Source organism: Lygodium microphyllum, chromosome 3, assembly GCF_053477565.2.
Source record: "Lygodium microphyllum isolate KBCC chromosome 3, Lygodium_microphyllum_v1.1.10, whole genome shotgun sequence".
In the NCBI taxonomy this organism is placed as follows: domain Eukaryota; kingdom Viridiplantae; phylum Streptophyta; class Polypodiopsida; order Schizaeales; family Lygodiaceae; genus Lygodium; species Lygodium microphyllum.
Genome location: NC_141137.1, coordinates 17,230,100 through 17,254,246, shown reverse-complemented (window position 1 = coordinate 17,254,246; position 24,147 = coordinate 17,230,100). Strand labels below are relative to the sequence as shown.

At 43.4% G+C, this 24,147-nt stretch overlaps 1 protein-coding gene across 3 annotated transcripts in view; it reads left to right on the top strand.

Moving 5' to 3' along the window:
* LOC148038097 (NAD-dependent protein deacylase SRT2-like) overlaps nucleotides 1-24,147 on the top strand; it is a 339,478-nt gene that overhangs the window by 231,513 nt on the left and 83,818 nt on the right. For all 3 annotated transcript variants that reach the window (XR_015689032.1, XM_087668893.1, XM_087668901.1), the window contains exons 5-9: nucleotides 4,024-4,069; nucleotides 5,944-6,104; nucleotides 6,224-6,353; nucleotides 7,068-7,223; nucleotides 7,495-7,622. Coding sequence is in view for 2 of the 3 variants with exons in the window: in XM_087668893.1 (XP_087525019.1) it covers nucleotides 4,024-4,069; nucleotides 5,944-6,104; nucleotides 6,224-6,353; nucleotides 7,068-7,223; nucleotides 7,495-7,622 (621 nt within the window). In the remaining variant the exon portion in view is untranslated. The remainder of the gene's footprint in view (nucleotides 1-4,023; nucleotides 4,070-5,943; nucleotides 6,105-6,223; nucleotides 6,354-7,067; nucleotides 7,224-7,494; nucleotides 7,623-24,147) is intronic.

Genomic DNA, 24,147 nt, shown 5'->3' with positions numbered 1-24,147 from the left:
AGGTGTCTTCTTTTGGGCAAGGGGCCATGGAAGAAGATACTATTATGGAGATTAGCGACCATTGCTCCTTCTCATGGAGGACTGTGGCCGCCAAGCACACACCGGCTATTTCAGCATATACACGCTACAGGGCTTGGGAACAGTTCTGAGGTCAAAGTTGCTGCATCTATTTTGCGGGCATGGAGAACAGTAACTACATGACTTTATCAAATTGAGTCAGCGTGTTGAAGAGAGGTTGAGGCAGCCATTTCTTTTTAATCAGCTACAGCTTGCTAGTATCATAGCCTAGTATATTTGGACAGCAAGATGCAGCCACACTATTGACCTTCTAGATGTATCCACAGCAAATACTCTATTGATAAAGGACTTGGACAGAGATCATTCACACTCTGTGGGAGATGGGAGAGGATTCAAGGTAGCTCTAAGAGGATGAGGAAGAGAACAAAGGCTTTTCTGCAGATATGGGATTTAGGCACTTTCTTCCACTTTGTCCCTCATGGTTTGGCATTACAGCCCACCGGATTGGTTGTTCACACAACCATTGTATTTGTGATGTACTTAGTTACTCTTCACGGAGTTCCTTGCACCTTGTATTTTACCTCAGGTTATTTGTCAAGGTGTTATAAATAGAAATTTCTTTTTGTGGAAATAAAAAGAATAGGTTCTACACTCACTACTAGAAAGTTGGCAATTTGGACAACAAGTGTCAATCAAATTTTGTACATAATCCATCTAAGAATCCTTCCAAATGTCAACCCAATCCGAAGAAGGTCATCCCACTTCATGGTGGGGACAACAATTATGCACCTTAAAAGTTGTTGTAACAACTTGTGGAGACCCCTTGGTGATGTTGTTTATGGGCAGCCCTTCCAGTATGAATGCCATTTTAGACTCTGAGAGGGATATTTGATTGGTCAACAAGGCCATCCATGGACTTTGGTCCATAGGCCCTCCATATAGTCACATAGGATACAAATTGGAACGCGGACTGGGGAGGAATTGCTATCAGTTGTGACTACATGGTCACATGGCATGGGATGTGGGATGGAAAGAAGCTACTCGTCCCACAAGCTTCAAGTCCAAAAACAACCATCACTTGTGTGTGGCATATGGTAGCCACTCAAGAGCAAATCCCTATGTGCATTACTCACCCAATTCATCTTGCAGCATTCATATTCTTATTGCTACAACAAAGAATAGATATAGTGATAACACTTGTTTCAATGATTCAAACTTCATGACTTGGTCAAATCTTGCACAACATATCATGGAGTCTTGGAGATGAATGGGAGTTTGGCACCACTTGCCCTCCAAATTCAAATTCTGTTTTCAACAAGTTGCCACCCAAATACTTCAATTTTATGTAACAAGTTACATCCTTGCCACAGTTACCCACTTCATAAATCTCTGGAGTGTCAGCTCTTGCATTACACAAGGTTGCATGACCAAGTATGCAACATACCCTCTTCAACCATAGAGAGGGTCTTGGGTTTCCACTTCCATGTAGGAGAAGTCCAGAAATGGGAAAAACTAAGAAAATGACAAGGCAAGTGAAAAATAAAGCATTTCTGCATTATAATTTCAAGAAATTAAGTTGGCAACACATCCTAAAGAAGTATAGGTTTGGCATTCACTGCTAGAAAGTTTTCAATTCGGACGACAAGTATCAATCAAAGCTCATGGGTAATCCACCTAAGAATCCTTCTTAGACATCAACCCAATCTGAAGGTCACCCCACTTCAAGGTGGGGACAACAATTATGCACCTTGAAATTAAGACCATTGTAATAACTCGTGGAGACCCTTTGGTAATGTTATGGCCAGCCCTTCCAATATGAGTGCCCTTATAGACTCCGAAAGGGATGTCTGATTGGTCAACTAGAACATACATGGACTTCAGTCGGCAGGCCCCTCCATTGAAAGTTTGACCTTTAGGTCTGGGTCTTCCCTAAGCCTAGTAGGTATACCTAACTCCTTCCCATAGTCAGATGCTCACAATGCTAGAAGCTCACCTACGCTTACTTCTTATTCACCACTTTAACATTTATCTATTCATTGTTTCCCTTCACCCAAGGCCTGAAGCACCCTTTCCTCCATTTCTCTTAATGTGAAGAGTTTATGATCTATTCTACCACTCCTAGGCTTGGAGACTACCAGAACTAACAATTTCAATCCCTTATTGCCACTACCTCTTAGTCCCCCAATTCATATATGCATGTGAAGAATCTAGGTTTTCTCAAATCCATTAAATCCTTCTCTTTACTTTCCCTGTAGGAAGATCTCACACTCTAGTTCGTGGATTTACCTTACTCTAATTATCCATAGCTAATCTAACTATATATTATCGACAAGGCTAGAGATAGTCAAACCTGGGTGGTGTGACTTGAAGGCTGAGCTTCCAAAGGGTTGTTAGGCGTGGCAGCTCATCTCCTCTGTGGGGCCATTGCATGATCACTTCGCAAATCTGTGATCCTCGTTTTGAAAACTCTGAAGAAGGATAGGCTAATGGCTTGTAAGACAACAAATTGGCGATGTGAATTGAGAATTAAAGGAGTCGGCAATGTTTGCAAAATAGTGGCTACTAGGGATTGTAGATTAGGGAAGGTAGTGATAGAGAGAAGGGGTGATTGAGGGGCTATGGAAGAGGGGGAAACTTGGCAATGAGTGGGACAATGAACAGAGTGCTGGAAAATTCGGAGTGATGACAGTGAGGAAATGAGAAGGGTTGTGATGATAAGGATGAGAGGTATATGATGATGAGGGGTAAAGAGAAGGGTCTTCTTCCTTCTCCCCTCTTGTTTGGCCTCCCTTCTTCCCTTCCTCTTCCTTCTCTTGCCCTCTTCTCCTCCTCCCTTCTTCCCTGCCTTCCAGGACTAACTTTCCATTTCAGTCCAGGACTACTTTGCGAGGATTCACCAAGGCTGGAGACTTGAACACTTAAAGCTCCCATGTGGGTAGATGTTCTCTCTCTTTGTGAGGATTCACCAAGGCTGGAGACTTCAACACTCACCTCCCATGATGGGTAGATGTTCTTTCTCACTTCAGCTCCCTTTTCTTGGTCCAGCAAGAAGCAAGAGATGGATGCCTCATCCTCTGCCATCCAGCAAGAAGCAAGTGAAACAAACAATAATGTAAATAAAAGGTCCTAATCTCTACCATCAAACAAGTCCATCACAGGATTAGAGTGGAGGGAAATTAGCTCCTTCTTGCCATGTGCCTCAATGTTCACTTACATCCGCTCATGTCATGTGTCTTATCTTCACATCATGTTGCAAGCCTGGGGGGGTAGTGCATGCCACTTGATCTACAGATGACCCTATATTCATTTGATATGTTATGGTGAGACCCTCTGGCCTTGGATCACAGAGCTTTTCCACTTTCCCTTTGTCACATGGACCTATTACTCACTGTGCAAGCCAACTCCTCTGAAGGGCTGTTCACTTGCCAAGCTCCTAGCTCTTCATATTGCTGTCCTGACTGCCCAGATTTGGCTGGCCATATCTTGCCTGGACTTCTCTAATCCACACTTTACCATTGATATGTGAATATGTGGCCTGGAATTGAACACTCGTATGGTTGAATTCGTCTACCAAGGCATTCCTGGTTTTCCCCTTTTTTTCTGTTAGTCTCTTAAACCAGCAACCAGAGATCTGCTCTTCATGAAAAATTACTCCACAAAGGAGGAATTTTCTCTGTGCAACAATTTGGTAGTGGAGACCAAGTCTTTTCTGAAAAGGTCTATGCTTTTAATGAATACCTGATGTTCTGCTGCACACATTTTAGAGAGATTAAATTGTGAGAAAGCCATGCATTCATTTCAAACACATTTCAACTTAAGGCCATGTAAAATATGTGCTATATGACTCTACCAAAAGTAAGGGAATTAGTTTTTAAAAAAATGCTTTGGCCTGCTCCTTGTCATCATTTGGTCAAATAGCTAATTCTGATACTTGTTTAAACTGGCAGTGCAAGCAGGAAATTATCTGAGGTTGAAAATATATAACCATAGTTTTTGTTATTTCAGTCCAAATGGAGCTTATAGCACTGGATTCAAGCCAATGTCACACCAGGTTTCTTCATTTTCATCATTATGGATCTCTTTTAAAAACTAATTGGCTGCTAAAGTCCTTGGCAGGCGTCTGTATTTGTGTATATTCTTTTGTCTTGCCAAAATATTCAAGCATTACCCTTGAGCCATGCTTTATATATTATTGTTATATTCTAGAAATTGGGTATTATTGAACTAGTCGTCATATGTGTTTGAGGTAGGAAGGATTCACTCAATGTGGATGCTTGTGTGTTTCCACATTGAGCGAACATTTTTAATCTAGTCATCATATATGTTTGAGGTAGGAAGGATTTACTCAATGTGGATGCTTGTGTGTTTCCACAATGAGTGAACATTTTAAAACTAGTCATCATATATGTTTGAGGTAGCAAGGATTGTGGATGTTTGTATGGTTCCACAATGTTGTTAACAAACATTTTCAGTGAGGTATTACATCTAGCATAGTCTTTTCTACATGATTATGGGGAAAAAGTATCATACTTCTGCAACATTTGGGAAAGATGTGCAGGCTATAAAACAATGTACTTGACCAAATTTTTAAAATAGCTTAGTGTCAACTGGCCCAAAATTTGATAGTTTTTATCTCATTGGTCTTTCACTGTCTTGTGCACTCTTCCTAAGGGCTATGACACTGAAAACTTGTTTGTTAAGCCCGATGGATCTATGATAATCAATATATTTAGCAATTGTTGAATTATCATGAATGTATTTCAATATGTGGTGATCCACCTTGAAGTGCAAAAATAGATAAATTACTGAGCCTTTCTAACTTCAAAGACCGGGGTTACATGTAGAATGGAAAAAGGTGAAGGTCAACCCTCTTCAGGTAAAGGGAAGATCTACAATGTTAAAGATGTCATTGGCTGGGATGACGGAGCTATCATAACAATTAAAACAGAATCATCATACCTCCAGGATAAAGAAGGGATGGAACAAATACTTCCCCATTCTCAATGTGAAATCCATCTCTAAATCTTTTCACGTTTTCTCAGAGGGTCGGGCTTAAATAATACTGTGCAAACCTCTGATGGGTGAGGTACCACCAGACTTGTAGAATCACCTGTTGGCTGGTACACACTGATCGTAATGCAGTGACACTAAAGAAGTGTCAAAAATATCCACTGCACAAACAATGCATTCTAATTATGTCAACTTATAGCAAATGTAACTACGAGCTAGTAAAAGTGCGAATCTATGCCACGAGGCAAATGAGTGCTAGCTTAGATTTCAATCAAATGTTATATGGTCACATGCAAAATAGATCTAGCTTGCAAACTATTCAACCATAAAATGCACAAGGATTACTCGAAAATTAATCAGAAATGGTGAGTGACACATTATCCTTGTCATATGTGAGTGTTTCAAACTTCTCTGTCTGCCGTGTTTTGAGATGTGGGGATATACACCAGAATTTTCCTTTCTATGCAACACTAGGTGTTCTGGATTCTCTCAAGCAAGAACCCTAACAGAACAGGAAAAACTAGGAAATACAAATGCACAGCAACCAAGTATATCCAGCACTTGTCCACAGAAGGTACTGAGAAGTTTAAATGGTTGGTTCAGTTTTTTACAGACATAAGGTTAAAGGTCTACATACATCTAAAGCTTTCAGATTCCTCACATTCTAGATCATAAGATTCTCAAGATCCCCTTACTCTAGTGATCTCCCATCTCCAGTAGAGATGTTTCAAACATTAAAGAACACAAGGTTCCCCCAGGTCTCCTTAGGAGGCTAGTGACCTACCTTTCTCAGTAGGAGGTTCCTCACCCCTCATGCTATGTCTGCTTGCTCCATGTGTGTCTCTCGTGTGAATTCTGGATAGTTGTACAGAAATTGAATTTCTGCTGAATATGATATTATGTGAGTCTTTGCAGGAGTTTGTCCGTTCAGAAAGAAGTCGTAGAAGATATTGGGCAAGAAGCTATGCAGGATGGCAGCGCTTTATTTCTGCACAACCAGGACCAACACATAGAACCATTGCACACTTAGAATCCAGAGGCTATATTCAGGGAATCATCACTCAGAATGTAGACCGGTCAGTGATCCTTGATAGTTCTAGATCATATGTGGTTTTGAACAAAAGCTCTGTAATATGATCAAATTTGGGCATTTAAAATTCTCTGTGGCTTAGTACTAATTTTTTAATTGTTGCAGACTGCATCATCGTGCGGGAAGCATTCCTCTTGAATTGCATGGGACAACACATGAAGTGATCTGCCTGGACTGTGGTGATTTGACAAGCCGCCAGGAGTTTCAGGAGAAAGTAAAAGCTTTGAATTCAGAGGTGTTTAACGTGCCTGCATGAATCTGAAGTTGGTGACTAAAGTGAAAATATTAGAACATAACAGACACAAGTGGATTTCGTATACTTTTGTTAAGATTAGTCCTAAGATCACAACTAGCTGTCTGCGAATGGAAAATTGTTTTTGGTTTGGGATCATGACATTTGTAGTACCAATAACTGGAGTTATGCCTGATCTTAGATTGTCACTTGGGAGCATGCTCAATAGATTTATATTTAGTTTGTAAAATCTGCAAGAATAGTGTCGCAAGGAGAAACATATATAACAGTCATGTTTGGTCGTACACAAGAATTGTTCTTCAGTTGGAAGATTTTGGAGTTCTGCTTTTGTAGCATTTATAGCTCGAGCATGGTCAATATGGGATGATCACTGCTTGTGTTAATCTGAGGTGCATCAGGCACTAATGAGTGCTTTGTAGTTGGTTGGGGGGTCCATACACATCTGAAAGGCACATGTGTCAGATGCAAAGTCCATTAACATGCCTAGGAGGCCCAGGATACATTTCAAACCTAGGTTGTCAAAGTCCATACTTATCATTTGGATTTCACTGCAAAGTTATGCTAATGAATGGAGTTTTAATTCTATTTGCCTTTAAACATGTAGTGGTGCCCACATTTAAGAGGTGGCTCGATGCTAGGAAGATATTACTTCAATCTATTTACACTAGTAACAGATCCACAGCTCTTTTTTTTCAGTGGGCAGTAGCTGTTGAGGCTCTGCAAGAAGGCAAGCTAGCTTCGATTGGTATGCAGCAACGGCCAGATGGAGATATTGAAATAGAAGAAAGCTTCTGGGAGTCCAGATTTCTTGTTCCAGTGTGTCATTGTTGTGGCGGAACATTAAAACCCAATGTATGTCTATGCCACACAACTTTAATCATTTTTGTGTTATCCAGTTTTTTCTTTGACTAAAGATTCCACAATCTTAGCTCTATATTCAGAAGTTAGGCTTTACTGCTTAAAATCTTTAAACACAAGTTCTATTTCAACATGCAAATTATTATCTTTGTTCCACATCTTGGCACAGCATTGCCACTGTGGTAACTTGTTTGCAACATCTCTTACAATTCATAAGGAAGTTCTGATATTTTACTATATGGGACAAACCTATTGATGTTCAAAGGTGGTGTTTTTTGGAGATAATATCCCAAAATCAAGGGCTGAGCAAGCACTAGAAATGGTAACCAAAGCTGATGCATTTCTTGTGATGGGATCATCTCTAATGGCTTTATCAGCTTTTCGACTTGCCAAGTAAGTAATCAAGTAGCCAAGTGTGGTTAATCATTTTGTTTCTGGTTGTTCTTTTGTTGTGAATTGTATCTGATCAAAAGTTTGGTAATTATGGATGTAGTTAGGAAATCATTTATTAGTTAAAATGCAGGAAGATAAATCAAAGTCTAATAAAATGTGTGTAAAGGCAAAGTAGCATAGCTGCAAAACAACACCTCTAGCTACCTAACTTGTAAGAGATCTCTTTCGTACAGAAATGCAATCGGGATTCCCATGTGCCGGTTAGGCCAGGTTGGACCTGTCCAACCAGGTGGCAGATCAGCAGGCAACTCTTCACCTAAAACAGTCAACGGGGCCAAAGAGCCTAGACCCTCGGATATCGACCTATGAGACAAAACCATGTACGATGTTGATTGTCACTAGATATCAAAGTGGGACGTGCTAAAGGATGATCAGCGATATACTATGAAAAGAAGCTAAGGTGATGTACAAGAAAAAATAATTCCCATGTAGGGATATGATAGGAGGATGAAGCCTTGCATGTCTAGCTGTGTGGCTGAATAATACAAAGATATCTAGTTCCACCCAATCACGATTGGGAATAGAGTATGTCATACATCCCTAATGAAATGGTATGGGGGTAGCATCTAGATTGGTCTCTCAGCTCCGTCAGGTGCTGCTCGTATCACTGACGGATCTCCCTCTTCTCTCTGTAGTTTAGTATCTTCATCTAGTACCCCTGTATCCATGGTCAATATGTTGCTCTCATCTCCTCAGCTCTCTAGACTATCACCCTCTTTGTGTAGGTGTTGTGTGTGTGGTTATTGCCTGAAAGAAATCAATAAGCTGTGATTGATGTCCCCCTCTCTGTATAGTACTTGTCTATAGTTACGATGTGTAGAGCCTTTGAATCTCTGGCCCAAGCGATGCTGATCTAGAGACTCCATGGCTAGTTTGAGGGAGGTGTCCCCTGCATATAGTGTGGGGTATCTAGCTCAAACTATTCTATAGCCTTTGCATCTCCGGATGTAGTGCTCCTCACTTTCCACACCTCCTATTGGCATAGTCTGCAAATCTGCTCAACTCTGCGAATGTGGGCTGCTCTCCCAGTTTCGATCTCAAGCTGATGAGAAGATATCCCAAGTTGGCCAATGGCTACATGCATCTTATGTGTCATGTATACATCTAGGTATTCAAGTCTCTCAATGAAACCATCTGTTATAGTCCTCATAAGTGATCCTTATAGTATGGCATCTTTGGGGAAAGGAGCTGCTGGGTAAAGTCTACATACCATGAAGTCTCATGTCCTACCTGAGCTAATTGCCTAGAGGCCTCCAAGGCTTTTTTAGGTAGTCTACATGGGTGCATATCACATATTGTGTATGAAGTTGATGGTCTCCATATGTATGTAGCTAGGCCAAGGGTCCAAATAGGTGCACCACACATTATGGCTAGTGTGACCAATGTGTCAAATAACCAGCTCCATGTGCAAGGCTCCTAGAAATGTGCCTAGTGGCACTCTCTCTCCATCATGGCCAATGCTGCATATCCTCGTGTGATTCGATCTCTGGCTGCTTGTGCCATGGTAAATCTCCCAACAAATGCAGTGAATGTGACCCCCAAGTAGGTATATGAGTCAACAACCTCCACCTTGTCCTGCTCTGAGGGTGAAGAATGATCTCCTCCTCAATGGGGCTGATGTGCGGAAGATCAGGATCTTGGTTTTTCCAAGACTAAGTGACAATCCATGCTATGCGCAGAAGTTATGAAGGGCATGGAGCTGTTGTTGTGGACCCTCTTGTGACTTAGAGACTAGAACAATGTCACCAACATAAAATATAATAGAGACTAATATACATGCTATCTCCACCCCATTGCCTCCTTCTTGTGTGAATGTGATTTTCTATCTCATGGATGTGGAGTCCAAAGAGTTTAGGGAATAGGGTATTTCCCCACTTCACTCCAATGTTGCTAGAGACCATGCATGAAAGTCCTCCTAGGCATCTCACTCGGCCTACCACCCTCTCATACAATGCATAGATGCACCAAATCATGTCTGATGGGATGCTCAATGTTTGTAGTCTATCTCATGGATTTGTATCAAAGGCTTTGCGGAAATGCACAAAGCAACAATAAAGTCTCTTCTGTGAAGAAAACTGCTAGGGTTTGCACTAAGGACACATAGAGTGTACGACCACGACAGAAACACAAAGAGATAGACACAGACACAGACACAGAGGGCAAAACTCAAACCCTAAATGCAAAACTCAAAAACTCAAACCCTAAACACAAAACTCAAAAACTCAAACACAAACAAAAGAAAGGAGAGAGAGAACACAACTCTGAAGTGAATGAATGCTGTAAATGAATGTAAGAGTGTACAGTGTGCTCAAGGGTAGAGCAATGTCGGAGTGTGACGTCCACCGGAGATGGATCCCAAGCCTGTGACCACAAGTCAGAGTGTAGGAGTGCTGAATAGTGAATGGCAGCAGGCTGGTTACCAAAACGCAGTAGTCTAGAGGTTGAAAACTAGTAAACGCAGCAGTGTACTGCCAATCGAAGGCTGGAAACTGTGCATAGTCTGCCATAAACAACAGGTTGAAACAGTGTCTGATGTGGCTGGAGATGATTGGATGATCAGATCGCAGTAGATGATGATGTCGCTAGCAGTTGACATCAGTGTGGAGGAATGAAGGCGCTAGCAGTAGGAGCAAACACAGATGGAGTGGCAGCAGTCTCGAGGGCTGGACAGCCACATGGGAGGAGGTTGATGGTTGAAATCTGCACGTGGAGTGAGAAACCTACATAGACGGAATGAGACTGAATGGGGGCAGCCTGTCTATTTATAGATGTGGAAGGGCACCCCAAGAATTGGGCTTTCCACTGAACTCTCTCGAACCGCTCCCCGTTTTAGGGTTTTACTCTAAAAGAGCATTTTTTAGTGTGTTTTGGGGTTGTTTAAGAGGCTAATCAGCAAGTAATGCATGTTTTAGCTCAACACCCCCTCTCAGGCCCAAAACTGAGCTGAAAGGCTAGGCTAACCACTGTGGTGTTTATCGACCCCAAGGCATCCCATCCCAAAGCAGCCAGGGCATCAGACAAAGGGTGCACGTCGGCTGCCCAGTGGCCTACCAAGACTATAGAGGCGATGGTTATCTTACCAAGGGAATCCAAATAGTCACCCCATACAGGACACGGTATCGGACAAAGGGTGCACGTCGGTTGCCTAGTGGCCTATCAAACCCTACAAAGGCGGATGAAACTACATGGAACTTTTTTTTTTTTTAAATAAGTAAGGTAAATTTTATGGGATGCGGCCGATTGAGTTATAGTGACCTAGAAGACGGGAGTAGAGAGGGTACACCTAACACATCACAAAACAGAACAAGCTAACCTATCCACTCAAGGTGTTGATGACAAGGAAAAATAGGTGATGAGGTATCCATGTGATGGAGTATGGTGATGTGGTAATACTAGCTGTCGATGGAAACAGCTTAGAATCTACTCAAGTGGTGCTGTGCACAATGAGATGCAAAGTATGCTACATGTTGAAGAATGCTCATGCAGCAGGTGCCACTTGGACGGTATTCCTCATGGGGAAATTATTCACTTGCCTAAGCGCCCTAGTACAAAGATGATGAAATCATGCAATGCAAAGGGTAAGGTTCAACAAGGGGGAGAAGCCGATGTCGAAGTCAAAGTGCCGAAGCTTGTGGCATACCAAGAAGGGTAGGAACCCCGTATCAACCTGGATGTAGATGCTGAAGAAGGAAGAGGAGCCTGATGTCGGTCTTCATATGGTGCCGAGAACCATAAGAAATGAAAGAAGATGAAGTGGATGAAGCACCCCGCTAGAAGAGCAAGGTAGAAGTCACCGCTGTGATAGCATCGAGAGAGATGCTGCACGATCCACCTCAGGAGGGGAAACCCCCATGCTGGAAGAAGAGCACAAGCACTCCAAGGATGATGAAACCATGAAAGGAACGGTGCGCATCCCCACGTCTCTAGCCCAAGTAGGACCAAAGCAATCTACAAGTTAACCCTACATTGAAAGACAAAACCCTGCAAAAGAGATGAGAATCTGCAAACACAAAGGTTAGTGGTGAGGTGCTCCAATGCAAAACATAACAGAACGAAAATCTAACTCAAAATAAATGTAATGAATGTATATGTGTGTGAGTAAATGCAGTGGAAGACAAAAGAATGGAAAAGCCAAGGGCAATGCATCCTATGGGCCCGACTCTAAGAGTATGAAAAATAAATGCTAGACTGACGTAGGGTATCCGAAAGGACCTAGAGACATGCTAGTCTAAGAAGGTGGCCACCATCACGTACGTCCAGTAGTAGGACGTTTAAGGGAACACCTGACGAGGTGGGGAGGAAGGTGAGATAGATGCATGAAGTGCAGCGAGATCGGAACGTGTAGACCAATCAACCAGTCCCTCAGGGGTAGTGAAAGAGATGGGCTGTTGAGGCTGTACTCGAGCCACATGTCCAGCAGCAACGGCGAGTGTTGAAGGAGCAGATGAAGCAGGAGCGAAAGGCGTAGCCCCACTGGACTATGCAGTCGCAGTGGTCTGCTAAGGCTTTTTAGATGGAAGACCTTGGGCCTTGGAGCGACACTCCTCGTTCACATGGCCTGCTCTCTGGCAGTGTGTGCAAAACCGGTTTTTCTTAGGGAGTTGCTGCCAAATAGGTCTAGATTCTTTAGTTCCATGTGAGGAAGAGGAGTCACCCTTTGATTGGCTTGCCTTTGCATCTTGCGAGTTCTTGCCACTGGTGGTTTTCCCTCCCAAAGAAGAGGCAACCAACCCCCTCTGCTCTGAATAAGGCTATGATGAGGATTTCTTGTGGACTTGATCATGCAGCCTTACATAACGCAATAACTGGCAACTTATTTAAGAAAAATGTAACATGATCGTCATCTGACTTTGGAGAGCCAGTAGTGGCGAACTCGGCAAGTAACCGCCTATATTCAGCCAGCTTGACTTTCAGATCATCCCCTTCCTTAATAGAGAACTCTTGGAGCTCAAAGTCGAAATTGATGTGCCGAGTACGATCACGGGCTGCATAGCGGTCGAGAAGGTGACTCCAACACTCTGATGCAAACGGGAAGTGCTGCAACTGAGAGTGAAACTCAGGAAGCAATCCCTGCATCAGCTCAACATTGGCAGTGGCATTGCGGGCTCTTATTGACGGATGTAATCAGGGTGAGCTAGTTGAGGGTCCGGCATAGGCTCTAGACCAATGACGAGGTCCAAAAGACCTTGAGACTCAAGCACTTGTTGCATGAAATTAGACCAAATGGTGAAATTTGACCCGTTAAAACGTGTCTTATCCGTGAAGGCATTCTTGGCTATTGCAACAGGAGTGGTAGTTCTCGGAGATGGATAGTGTGAAAAAGTGTAGTGTGGGTAGGATGGGGGAGTGGAGTACACTTGGAAATGGGCCCCAAAGCGCCTACCAGGCATATGGGTAGTGTGCAAGGTGGATCCATAGGCAGGGATGGGCTGACTAGGCATGGACATGGTAGCCACGAGGAACCCAAGGAGGTGGGATGGGAACACGGGAAGCAGAAGATGGGAATCCCTGTGTAGGTGTAATCCAAGGAGAGTGTGAAGATGCACCATAAGTTGAGGATGGAAACCCTTGCGTATGAGTGGTTATGGGAGATGTGAAGCTGGGGATAGTAAGGGGGATGCCCATCACAGTCGACCCAAGAGTTATGGGTGTGCTCATTTGCTGAAAGGTGAGAGGCACTGTATTAAAGGGTGGCATTTCCCCTAACGAAGTACCATGGTGCAAAGAGGTAGAGAATGGGGTGGAGAAGGAAAAGGTGCTAGGAGCGGAGATGGAAGATCCATCCCCTAGGGTGTGTGATGCAAATGTGAAGTGTAATCCAAGGTTTTGGAAAGATGATGAGAGGTGATCAAGGTGTGATATAGAAGAGGGTGGGATGGGAGGGAAATGAGAAGTGTGCGTGAGATGCGGAAATGAAACAGAAGCTATAGATGTACCTGAATTCCATCTGCTTCGTGAGCCCCCTGTATTGAAGTTCACATACGGAAAGCCATCCGGATCCTGTACCTCAAAAGAAGAAACAAGCGACGGTTTTGATTCATGCAACACAAAAGAATTGTACAAACCTGACATTGGACCTGGCTGAGATGATGAAGATGGATCTCTAGACATTCCGAATGCCCTATCTCCTCCATGATCAGAGAGGTGGCCAGCCTCACCAACCGGTCCGAATGTGATAGCAAAACTGGTAGGAGGGTGTAAACATCATCATACTTGTTGCGATAGTACTCCTCAAAGTCCTCCACTCTCATGTTAGTGAAATTTGGTGAAGGTGGAGTGTCATCCTCCTCACCAAGTCCATAATGTCATCTCAGTGCCTCCAATGATGGAGAAGCCTGATAGGACATGATAGAAACTAGAGAAGAAGGTGTCTGGAACATTGTGATGCAGTTACGAGTTGTATTGTGTGCCTTGCACAAAGACTAGCTCTCCACAATATTTGCAGGATACTCTTTACAAGAGCACCAGCTCTGATACCATGTGAAGACAACTGCTACGGTTCGCACTGAGGACACATAAGATCTCTCCTTCAAATAAAACTTCAATCACCACAAAACGACCATGTACATCATTTTTAATAAGAACAGGCTGATATTTCTCATGTACAATCATAAGCACACCAGAATAATGCATGGCATGTGCCCTGCATAAAACAAGCGAAACCCATGGCAATCCACAACTTTTCTTGCTTCACCATGACTCTTGTGCTCAACAGCACACAAGACATGTCACTGATTCTCATGCAATAAACTCCACATGGCATGTTGCTTATTGCGAGAACAAATGCCTCGCACATTCCACATGGCTATCTTCATGTATATTCAAAAAAGAAAATCAGAAATGAGGCAAAGCTTGCCTCGATTTAACCTTTTCTGCTAGAATGTCAAGGACTCCCTCATCCAAAAAATCAGTTAACACGGCAAAAGAGTTATGACGGCCAGATTTAGAGGTAGACAGTGTATCCACTGTCTTGGGGATGGAACGGGGATAACGACAATCCCATGGGGTAATCACCTTACCTCTAGCATCAAAAGCCAACTTAGCAGGTGGGCCCTTCTGACCATCCGTATATACTTTCCTAGTGGGCTGATTGCGAGGAGCAGAAGAAACCATAGCATGAGTAGTGTGCTCTAAAGACAACATGTCTTTCCTGCGCATATAAGTACACAAGGAATCTTGTGAAGCATTAGGCACAGTATCTGCCATGCCAGCATCAAACCTTTTACCTTGTTTGGCACGTACATCTACCCAGTCATTGTCACAGGAATCCAAACCCGAAACATGTTGTTTGCCTTTATCCAAAACTTTAGGTGGCTGGGTCACATCCTGCAATGGAGCATTAAGTACCACATCTTCCATGGGAGGCAAAACATACTCAGCATCTGAAGTCAGTTGCTTCGCTGGACATTCGGCCATAAAATGCCCCAATTTTCCACACAAAAAACAATGCCATGCAAAGTTACTCCATTTCAAACGAAAGTGCAAAGGATGCATGCCAGAGCAATTAAGACGTAACCAAGCAGGCCTTTTCCGAGCAGTGTCCCATAACATACACAAACTGTTACAATTCATGGCCCTTAGGCTCGAGGCAACCAAAACAATGCCCACGACGGCCATGCCATCCTTTAACAGTAGCCAATAGACAGCTTCAACCCACACCCGGGCATTCGCGTTGAAGCAAGCACTGAAAATATGCCATTGGGCGCCATGGCACAACATTGACCAAAAGGCGATCAAAGAACAATGGCAGTTTAGTCAACAAATCGGCACGATGCTTCTCGGATTTCAACAACACCTCATAAAAGCCTCGGGGCCCAACAAAAATCTCTTCAACACACTCCCCTTGTAGTAGACTTTGCAGCCACTGGCGAATATAGGAAAGCACTGGGATCCTACCAGTGAAGAAGAGTATAACGGCACGTTCATAAAACACTGAGAATGAGCGCAAAACATTTTTAAGATCCACAGTGGCTTCCAAAACATCTTCAGTTTCAAAGTCAGAAAACGCTTCATGATTATGTTGAATATAATCACCAAGCAGAGTGTTGGCAAACTCCAACAAATGCTCCCAGTCAACATCTTGAGAATCCACAGAATCAGAAGCAACCTGAGCATAAGAACGTTTCTGATGACCCATTGTATCTTCCGAAATATGCTTGGTGCGTTTGCCCGCAGGCTGGAAATCAGGACCAGGTGGCATCTCCTCTGTGCAAGGAACCATATCCTTTGGTTCCTTTGTTTCAGAATCCGGACCAATGGCTGCCACCGTTTGGTCAATAAAGGCCATGTCTAGACCAGCCATGTTGTATCACTACTTTAATAAGAGATGTGAAGCTATTTGCAGGGCGCTCTCTCTCTCTGTGCGTATTTACAAATAGATACAGATCAATAGTCTGCTATCATCCTATGTCACAGGTGTCTTCAGTTCTGCAGTCACGTTCACAATGACAAACCTGTTGCTACAATTTGTCTGTACCCGCAAAATTCCAATACTACCTTGCTGAAGATCTCTCTCTCTGAACAGAGTCAGCACAGCTGCTGTCACGCAGAGATGAAAACGAAACCCTAGAACTCTCTCTTTTTTTCGTAAAAGGTAATTGTATTAATTACGAAAAAAAAGTACAAGTTTACATGATTACAAGACACACGGTGGCTCTACGCCATTGCGTGCAAGAACTCTCTCTCTCTCTCTCTCTCTCTCTCTCTCTCTCTCTCTCTGTGCACTTGATGTAGTAACTCAATCTCTCTACCTCTCAATCTGCGAAGGAATCCCAAGAAGGTGAGGAGAAAGGGTAGAGGAGCAAACACAAAGCAAGAACCAACACACAAGCCCTCACTAGACTTCTCTCTCTCTATCTCAGAAAGCTTGCATGCATAGACTAGTCAGAGGTGAAGAAACAAAGTAGTGGTAGAGAAGCAAATAAGACTTTGTTGTGTTAGTCATGGAAGAGTTACAAATAAGGTTTATCACCTTATATATGAAGTTTTACTTTTTTGAATCTTGGGTAGGGCCTCAAGGTTTTACAACCCTTTAAGCTATCTATTTTTTGCAAGAGGCCAACTCACACATCCACACGTCATTAATTGCACTTTTGGTTTTACAAGTTGCACGGGAGTGAGCTTGGCACTCGAGAAAATTTAATTTACTTCTTTTGCCCGTAGGCAAGATGGCATTACATGTTAGCACATTTAATGTTGGCCTATCGACTTTTCTCATTGCCTACGCTCTCTTTGACTCTTTTTCAATATTTCACATGCTTTTCTCTTTTTCATGTTATTTTTTCCTATTGCCCTTGGTTGTTTCCTCTCGCATGTCCCACTTTTATCCCATTTTGTCCTTTTTTACCAAACCGGTCAACATTACCCCCTCACTATTGCACCGCAAGTCCCGTGGCACATTTAAAAGTGCATGGAACTTGTGTGGAATGATGAGATGGGGGAATAAGAGGTCAAGTTGAAGACAAAGAAAGGGTAGATGTTGGTGGGTCTTTGTGGCTCCTCAAGGTACCTACTGCAAGAAATAGTGTGAAGGGAGTGAACCCTAAAGTGGAAGCATGGAGCAAAAGCGAGAGCTATGATGGAAGGAGAGAGAGAGAGAGAGAGAGAGAGAGAGAGAGAGAGAGAGAGAGAGAGAGATACATAATGTGGGAACTTCAGCTATCACAATGTGTGATTGACCTTCCCTTTATTTAAATGTCACTGAAGAATAAATAATGAAGTGATAGTGATAGGCGCCCAACACTTGCAGTGTACAAGTCTATGGGTATGCGGGTACTGTGAGTATAACTAATACATGGGCGGCTAGGCATATGCACCTTTACTCCCAATAACCTCCCACTTAATAGCGAATGTACCCCTAGTGAGAAGAGAATAAGAAAAAAAGAAGTGACAAAGTACAAATGTACATAAGTACAATAGGATGAGAAAAGACGGCATCTCATCCAATACCCATCAACTTCCTAAGAAAGGCAAAACGCTCTGTTGAGAGACTTTTGGTGAGAAAATCTTCAAGATTTTGGTCAATTGAGATCTTGACAAGTTCAGTAGCCTTGTCCTTAACAACCTCTTGAATAAAGTTGTAGCACATCTCAATGTGCTTCGTTTTCGCATGAAAAACCAGATTCTTGGCCAAGTGAGTAGCACTCATAGAATCCGAATGGAGTGTAGAGACCACATCAGTAATGCCAAGGTCTGTCACCAAATGGCCTGACCAGAGAGCCTCCTTGCAAGCCTCAGTGGTTGCAACATACTCGACCTTTGTAATAGATAGGGCCATGCATTTCTACATCCTAGACATCCAAGAAACAACACCTTCAGCAAAGGTAAAGATATAGCCAGAGGTGGATTTTCTATTGTCTGCATGTTCTGCATAATCAAAGTCAGTGTATCCAATGATTCTTGTATCCTGGCCACCATAACAGATGCACATAGTTGTTGTGCCCTTCATGTACCTCATGATACCCTCAATGTCATCCCAATGCCGTCGACCAAGTGTAGCCATATAGCATGCCACAACTCCCACTACATATGCTATGTTAGGACAAGTGGCTATCATGGCATACATCAAGCTGCCCACTGTAGATGCATGAGGGATCTTGGCCATCTCGGTCTTCTACTCATCGGACTGCGGATAATCAGCTTGACTAACTTTCACGTGAGAAGGTTAAGGACAACCAATAGGATCAATATTCTACAGATGAAACCACTCAAGGATCTTATGGATGTACTCCTTTTGTGACAAGTAGAGGAGCCCCTTAGAGTGATCACGTGTAATGCGCATCCCAAGAATATGTGAGCCGTGTCCCATATCCTTCATCTCAAAGCTCTTCTTAAGCTAACCTTTCAAGCCATGGAGCTCACCCAAAAATCAACATATTATCCACATAGAGAATCAAAAGCATAAGGCTGCCATCATGAGCCTTCTTTGTGTATAAACACGGATCCATATTGTGCAGGAATATCTCTATGAATGCATAAAAGCATTAAACTTGTGATACAATTCCCTAGGTGCCTACTTAAGGCCATAAAGGCTCTTCCTCAATCGGCACACTAGATGTTTTCCACCATGTTTTGCAAAGCTCTTAGGTTGCTCCATGTAATTCTTATCATTCAAGTACCCATGAAGAAAAGTTGTCTTGACATTCATTTGATAAAGATACAAGTCAAGCTGAGCAACCAAAGCCACTACCAAGTGTAGGATAGCCATTTTCACAACAGGAGAAAAGGCTTCATCAAAGTCCATACCATGTTCCTGCTTGAAGCCATTAGCAACCAATCTGGCCTTGTATCCCGGATTGGGACGTCTAGGGGTACTTTTCAACTTGTACACCCACATGCATGGCAGAGTATGCTTGTTACTAGGCAAAGGAACCAAATCCCACATATGATTTTTGTGCAGTGAATCATACTCTGACTGCATGGCCCTCTCCGTATAGTGACTATCACCTCTGCGCATGGTCTCATTGTAAGTCAATAGAATCTATCACCATAACACAATCCATAGAGGGCCTCAAACCGCGCGGGCTATTGTTTATCTCTGGTAGACCGCAAAGCTGGCTGTGGAGCTTGTACATCTTGTGGAGCATCAGGGACCTGTGCCGCTGGGGCATCATCTACGATTGTAGACTGTTTAGTGGGCTGCATAGTAACAAGAGGCTCCTCTTGAAATATCACCCTGTGTATCTCATTGACATGCTTTAGGCTGCTTATGCATTTTCTCCTCATGGAAAACAACATCATGGCTGCGGATAACCTTCCAAGCCTGCAGATCCCATAGGGGATAGCCCATCTCACCTATATCCCTATAATCAAGAAAGATGCATTTCCTAGACTTAGGATCTAGCTTATTGCACTTGTCCTTGGATATGTGGCAGAAAGTCTCACAACCAATGACACACAAATGAGTATACAAGGGAGGTTTTCCAAACCATATATCCTCTGTAACCTGATAGTCAAGAGCAGTACATGGGGACTGATTTATCAAGTGTACGGCAATGGTAACTATCTTAGCCCAAAAATGTTGTGGTAAGCTTGGTTGGCTAAGCATACTGTGGACACGCTCTTGAATTGTCCTATTCATGCACTTAGCCATACCATTCTAGGGTGGGGTGTACGGGGTGGTCAACCATGCATACCTCAGAGTGAAGAATCCATGGCTGCCTGTGAGCTGAAGCTTTTCTTCACATGCTGAAGCAATGTCAAGTTGAGCTCCTCAATGCTGATGCAATGGCTCTTATACCAATTGTTGAAGGGAGTGAGCCCTGAAGTGGAAACACGGAGTGGAAGCAAGTGCTATGGAGGAGCAAAAGCAAGAGAGAGAGACACACACACAATGTGGAAACTTCAACCATCACAATGTGTAACCGGCCTTCCCTTTATTCAAATGTCACTGAAAGAATAAAGAATGAAGTGACAATGATGGGCGCCTGCCACCTGTAGTGTACAGGTGTGCGGTTATGCGGGTACTGTCAGTGTAACTAATACACGGGCGGCTAGGCACACGCACCTTTATCCCTAATATAGTGTGTGTGCAGTGTATAAAGGTGGGTGGTTGGTGTGGTTGGGAGATGGGTTTGTGCTAGAGAAGCCGAGACTCTCTAGATCTGCCCCACACTTGTACCCAATCAATGAGAGGTGATAATATGTTGTGCAGTGATGTTTAGGGAGACAGGTCTACCAATTAATTGCTTGGGGTGTCCTACCATTAAGGACTCTGAACCTGTTGTGGCGAAAAATGGGCTTAGGGGTTGAGGATGGAGCCACCCGACAATAGTCATTGGGCACTCTCAAGCTTAACAACCCCTAGGTATTGTGCAAGTGCAGGGGATATTTATGTACATATATATACTTTTTTACTCTCTCTTTTTCTCTTTTTTTCCCTCTTTTCTTTTTTCAAAGATATCAAGGTGCATACTACTCCCATTCTTTTCCCTTTCTGCAGGGTGGAGGAAGGAGGGGCTTCAATGAGCACTCAAGACAAGGTTTGCTCATGATGTAAGGCTCTATAGATAGTTGAACCACCAAGGGAGTTGTGGGTAGAAAGGGATGGTGAAGCATGTGGCGTTCATGTCTTCCAGCAATTTCAAACAGTAAGCTGGTAGCATGGTGGTACATAGAATGAGACGACATGCCATAGTATATTTGTCAATACCTGCGTTGATGTCCAAGAACAAAGGGTGGAGCCCTTCCTCCTTTGGTGCTCTCTTTTGGTTGGTAAGACCAGTAGGAGCTTGAGATAGTTGCATGTGGCAATGAAGTCTAGGTCCAGGCAATTCTGGAATGTATCCACAAATTGCTGAAAGGTTGGCACCAAGTCCCTTTCTTGGAACTTAAGACAGTCATGTGACCATGTGGCTCTAGCATTGTAGATCAATGGGTAGTGATATTTCCCATGGATGTCGGGATCATAATCCACTCCATGCCTCCTAGGGTAAGGTAGAAAAGAGGGGTTTCCTCTTTCAGTTGATGTAGCCTTGCAGAAAGCCATCCATGCCATGTTGCTGGTTTTTAGGATGGATCTTCGCAAGGCCGGTTGTGCCTCAAATACCAAAACCCTTCTAGGTACTTCTCCAACCTTGTCACTCCAATAATGCTCCTCAGTGCACCACAACCCTAGGTCTTGCAATTTCTGATCAATTCAATGTTGTCCTAAGGCTTCCCCAGCTTGGATCACTTGTTCCATGCCATTGACAGGGAGGATTGAGCTTCCTGCTTGTCATGTCAAATTTAAATTGCATGGGTTTGTCCCCTAGCTAAACTCTTATCAAGGCTGCCTCTCTCATCCTCCCAACGAATTGAGGTTGTCTCTCTCATCTTCTCAAAGGGGGTGTCTGGCGCCTCTTGAGGTGTCGCCTTGCTCCATTCTCTGAGTTCACTTATGCTTGCAAGTCTCTTCTGCTTTGGTTCTGTCAATGTTCCTGATGAAGTAGATTGATCTCACAAATTCCCTGTGGCAGGCTGGTCAGGAGGAGTGGTGTCTTCGATATGTGTCATTTTGTACTCCTCCAAATCTAGTGGCAAGGGCGATAATCGTGGTGTTCTATCTCCAAGAAGCCCAGTCTGGTTAATTGCTCATTTGAGAAGCCATATGCCTTGAGTTGACACACTACCTCATCTCTTGTGGGCTTGTACTCAAGTAACTATGGCCGAGGTCCCATAATGCTCTGAAGTGCCTCTCTGGCCATCTACAATTTCCTCTTGAGGTCTTCTATCATGTCTTCTTCTATGGGTTGTGGCTTCACTCAATGTCTTCATGAAACTCTACTGAATCTTCATTATTCTATCTGCCACTTCTACCCTATCTAAGGCCACTTCCTTGTCATGTTTTGCCTTTGCCAATCTGCGAGCCAGCTCCTGCATGGGTTATTCACTTCTTGCTATTAGTTGTTCCATCTTTTTCTTGGCTTGTTCTAACCCTCTGTTTTGCCACATCATCAAGGCTACCAAAGTGGCAGTTTGGTCCCTTATATTTTGTTGAAGTTCTTCTTTCTCCTTGTTGAGTTTTTCTATTCTTCAATTAAGGTCTTCCGTATTCCTATTGGATTCCTCTTGTTGCCCTTCCAATTGGAGCATCCTGTCCTTCACCTGCATAGTTACTTTATGTCTTGCAATTGGCTAATTTGGTCTTCTTGTTGCTTCACCTTCCCTTCTAGTTGAGCCATGGTGGCCATGGCCTCCTTGTGATGTGCTTCCCATTTTTCCTTGCTCTCCTCTTGTGTGTACTGCTGCGATACTTCTTCGTACTTGTTATTGTCTACTCCTCTCTTTGCTAATGAAGCTATCTCCATCCTTAGGGTGTAGACGTCCCTTGTGTACTGCCGCTATAGGGTAGCATAGGCATCTTTCTCTTTTTCTAAACCTAGCGCGGCCTATTTTCTCTCCTCTTCCTTATGGTCCCTTTGCTCTTCAAGGGCTTAAGTAAATCATCAAAGTCCTGTCCAGGCCCTTGTGTGATGAGTGGCATGTGAGATGATGTTTCTTCTACTCTTGGGATCTTCTCACCCCTCCTCTCCGATTCTGCTTTCTCTGTGGCTAGTCTCTTTGATCCAGTGACTGCTAGTTCTTCTAATGTGCTTCTGGAGACCAACGAATATATTGCATCCAGCCACTGTGTTGCCAAGGCAGCCTGGTTGCTTCTTTCTCCTACGAAGGTTAAGAGCAGGGTTGGTAGGTTTAGGGGTGGTAAGTTCAAGGGGGGTGGTGTGGCTTTTCTACCTGTTGGCTTGGTGGTAGGAGTGGTGGTAATGGTCTTGGTCCGAATAGCTCTTTCCCCTTGTCTTCGGCCCCATGGTGTCCCCCACTCAGTGAACTTCCTACTTTCTCAGTGCTTTTACTTAATCCTGCTTCAGGTAGGGGTGGATTGGGTGGAGCATCCATGTCTACTCTTCTTTCCCTTCTTGTTTGCTCCATAGAGGTTCGTACAGCCTAATGGTAGTACTTATTCTCCTATCTTTTCTTGGCTTGGCGTTCCTCTTCTACCTTTCAGGATTCCTCCATGGCCTTATTTAGTGCATTCTTTTCTTTTGAGGGTAATTTTTCCTCTTTACCCTCATTCTTGATGGCGTCTCTCTTCTTCCCCCCTTTTGTAGAACCCTTATCCTTGCTTCTTTCTTGGTCATATTTTGGTGGCTTTTCTCCGTTTCCAACTTTCTCCTCTTTCTGCATTCTGATGGCTTGGAGCTTTGCTTGTTGTGCATTTTCTGCTCTTTTCCTTCTCTCTTCCTCAATCTTTTTGTTCCTCAGCATCTGTACTTTTCTTTTGCCCTGGGTGGTCTACGCACTCTCCCCTTCTTGGGTTTGACTTTGTCTCTCCTGTGTATTGGGTCCTACTTTTCTTGTGGTCTTTTCCTTTGAGGTTACTTCCTGTAACGAGGAGGTTGATGTGTCCTCCTACATGCTTGTTACCCACTACCTGACTCCATTTTTGGGTCATTTAGAGCTTCCTCCACAATGGGAGTTAGTACACCACAAAAAGCTGCCATGGCAGCTCTTCTTGTAGCTTTTCCTCTAGTCAGTTTTCGGATTCTCGAGTGACTTTCTCAGATTCCACAGCCTCCAAAAGTAACTTGGCTGCCACATGTATTGTGTTTCTTGGGTATGCGTTTAGGTCCACATCCTTCAAGTGCCTTGTGACCAAGTCTTCAAAAATGGTTAATTGGATCCTATTCATTGCAGCATTGTGGCGAGCATCGGAGAACAATGTGTGTATAAACTTGGCCTGCAGCCATAAATCAAGATCGGGGATTATCTCTAGCTTGATGCCGTCATTACCCATTTATGCTTTGTAAATTTGAACTAAGCCACAACATATTTTCTTTCTTTTGGTTTGAAAGGGCACTATGGTAGGCCTAGAGCTCAATGCACCAATTTTGCTAAGAGAGGAATCTCCACCTTCTATAGTCTCTCTGTTGTTTTCACCATGCTAGTCTGTGCTCTTTTGTCTACATCGTAATTTGTCAAGAACTCA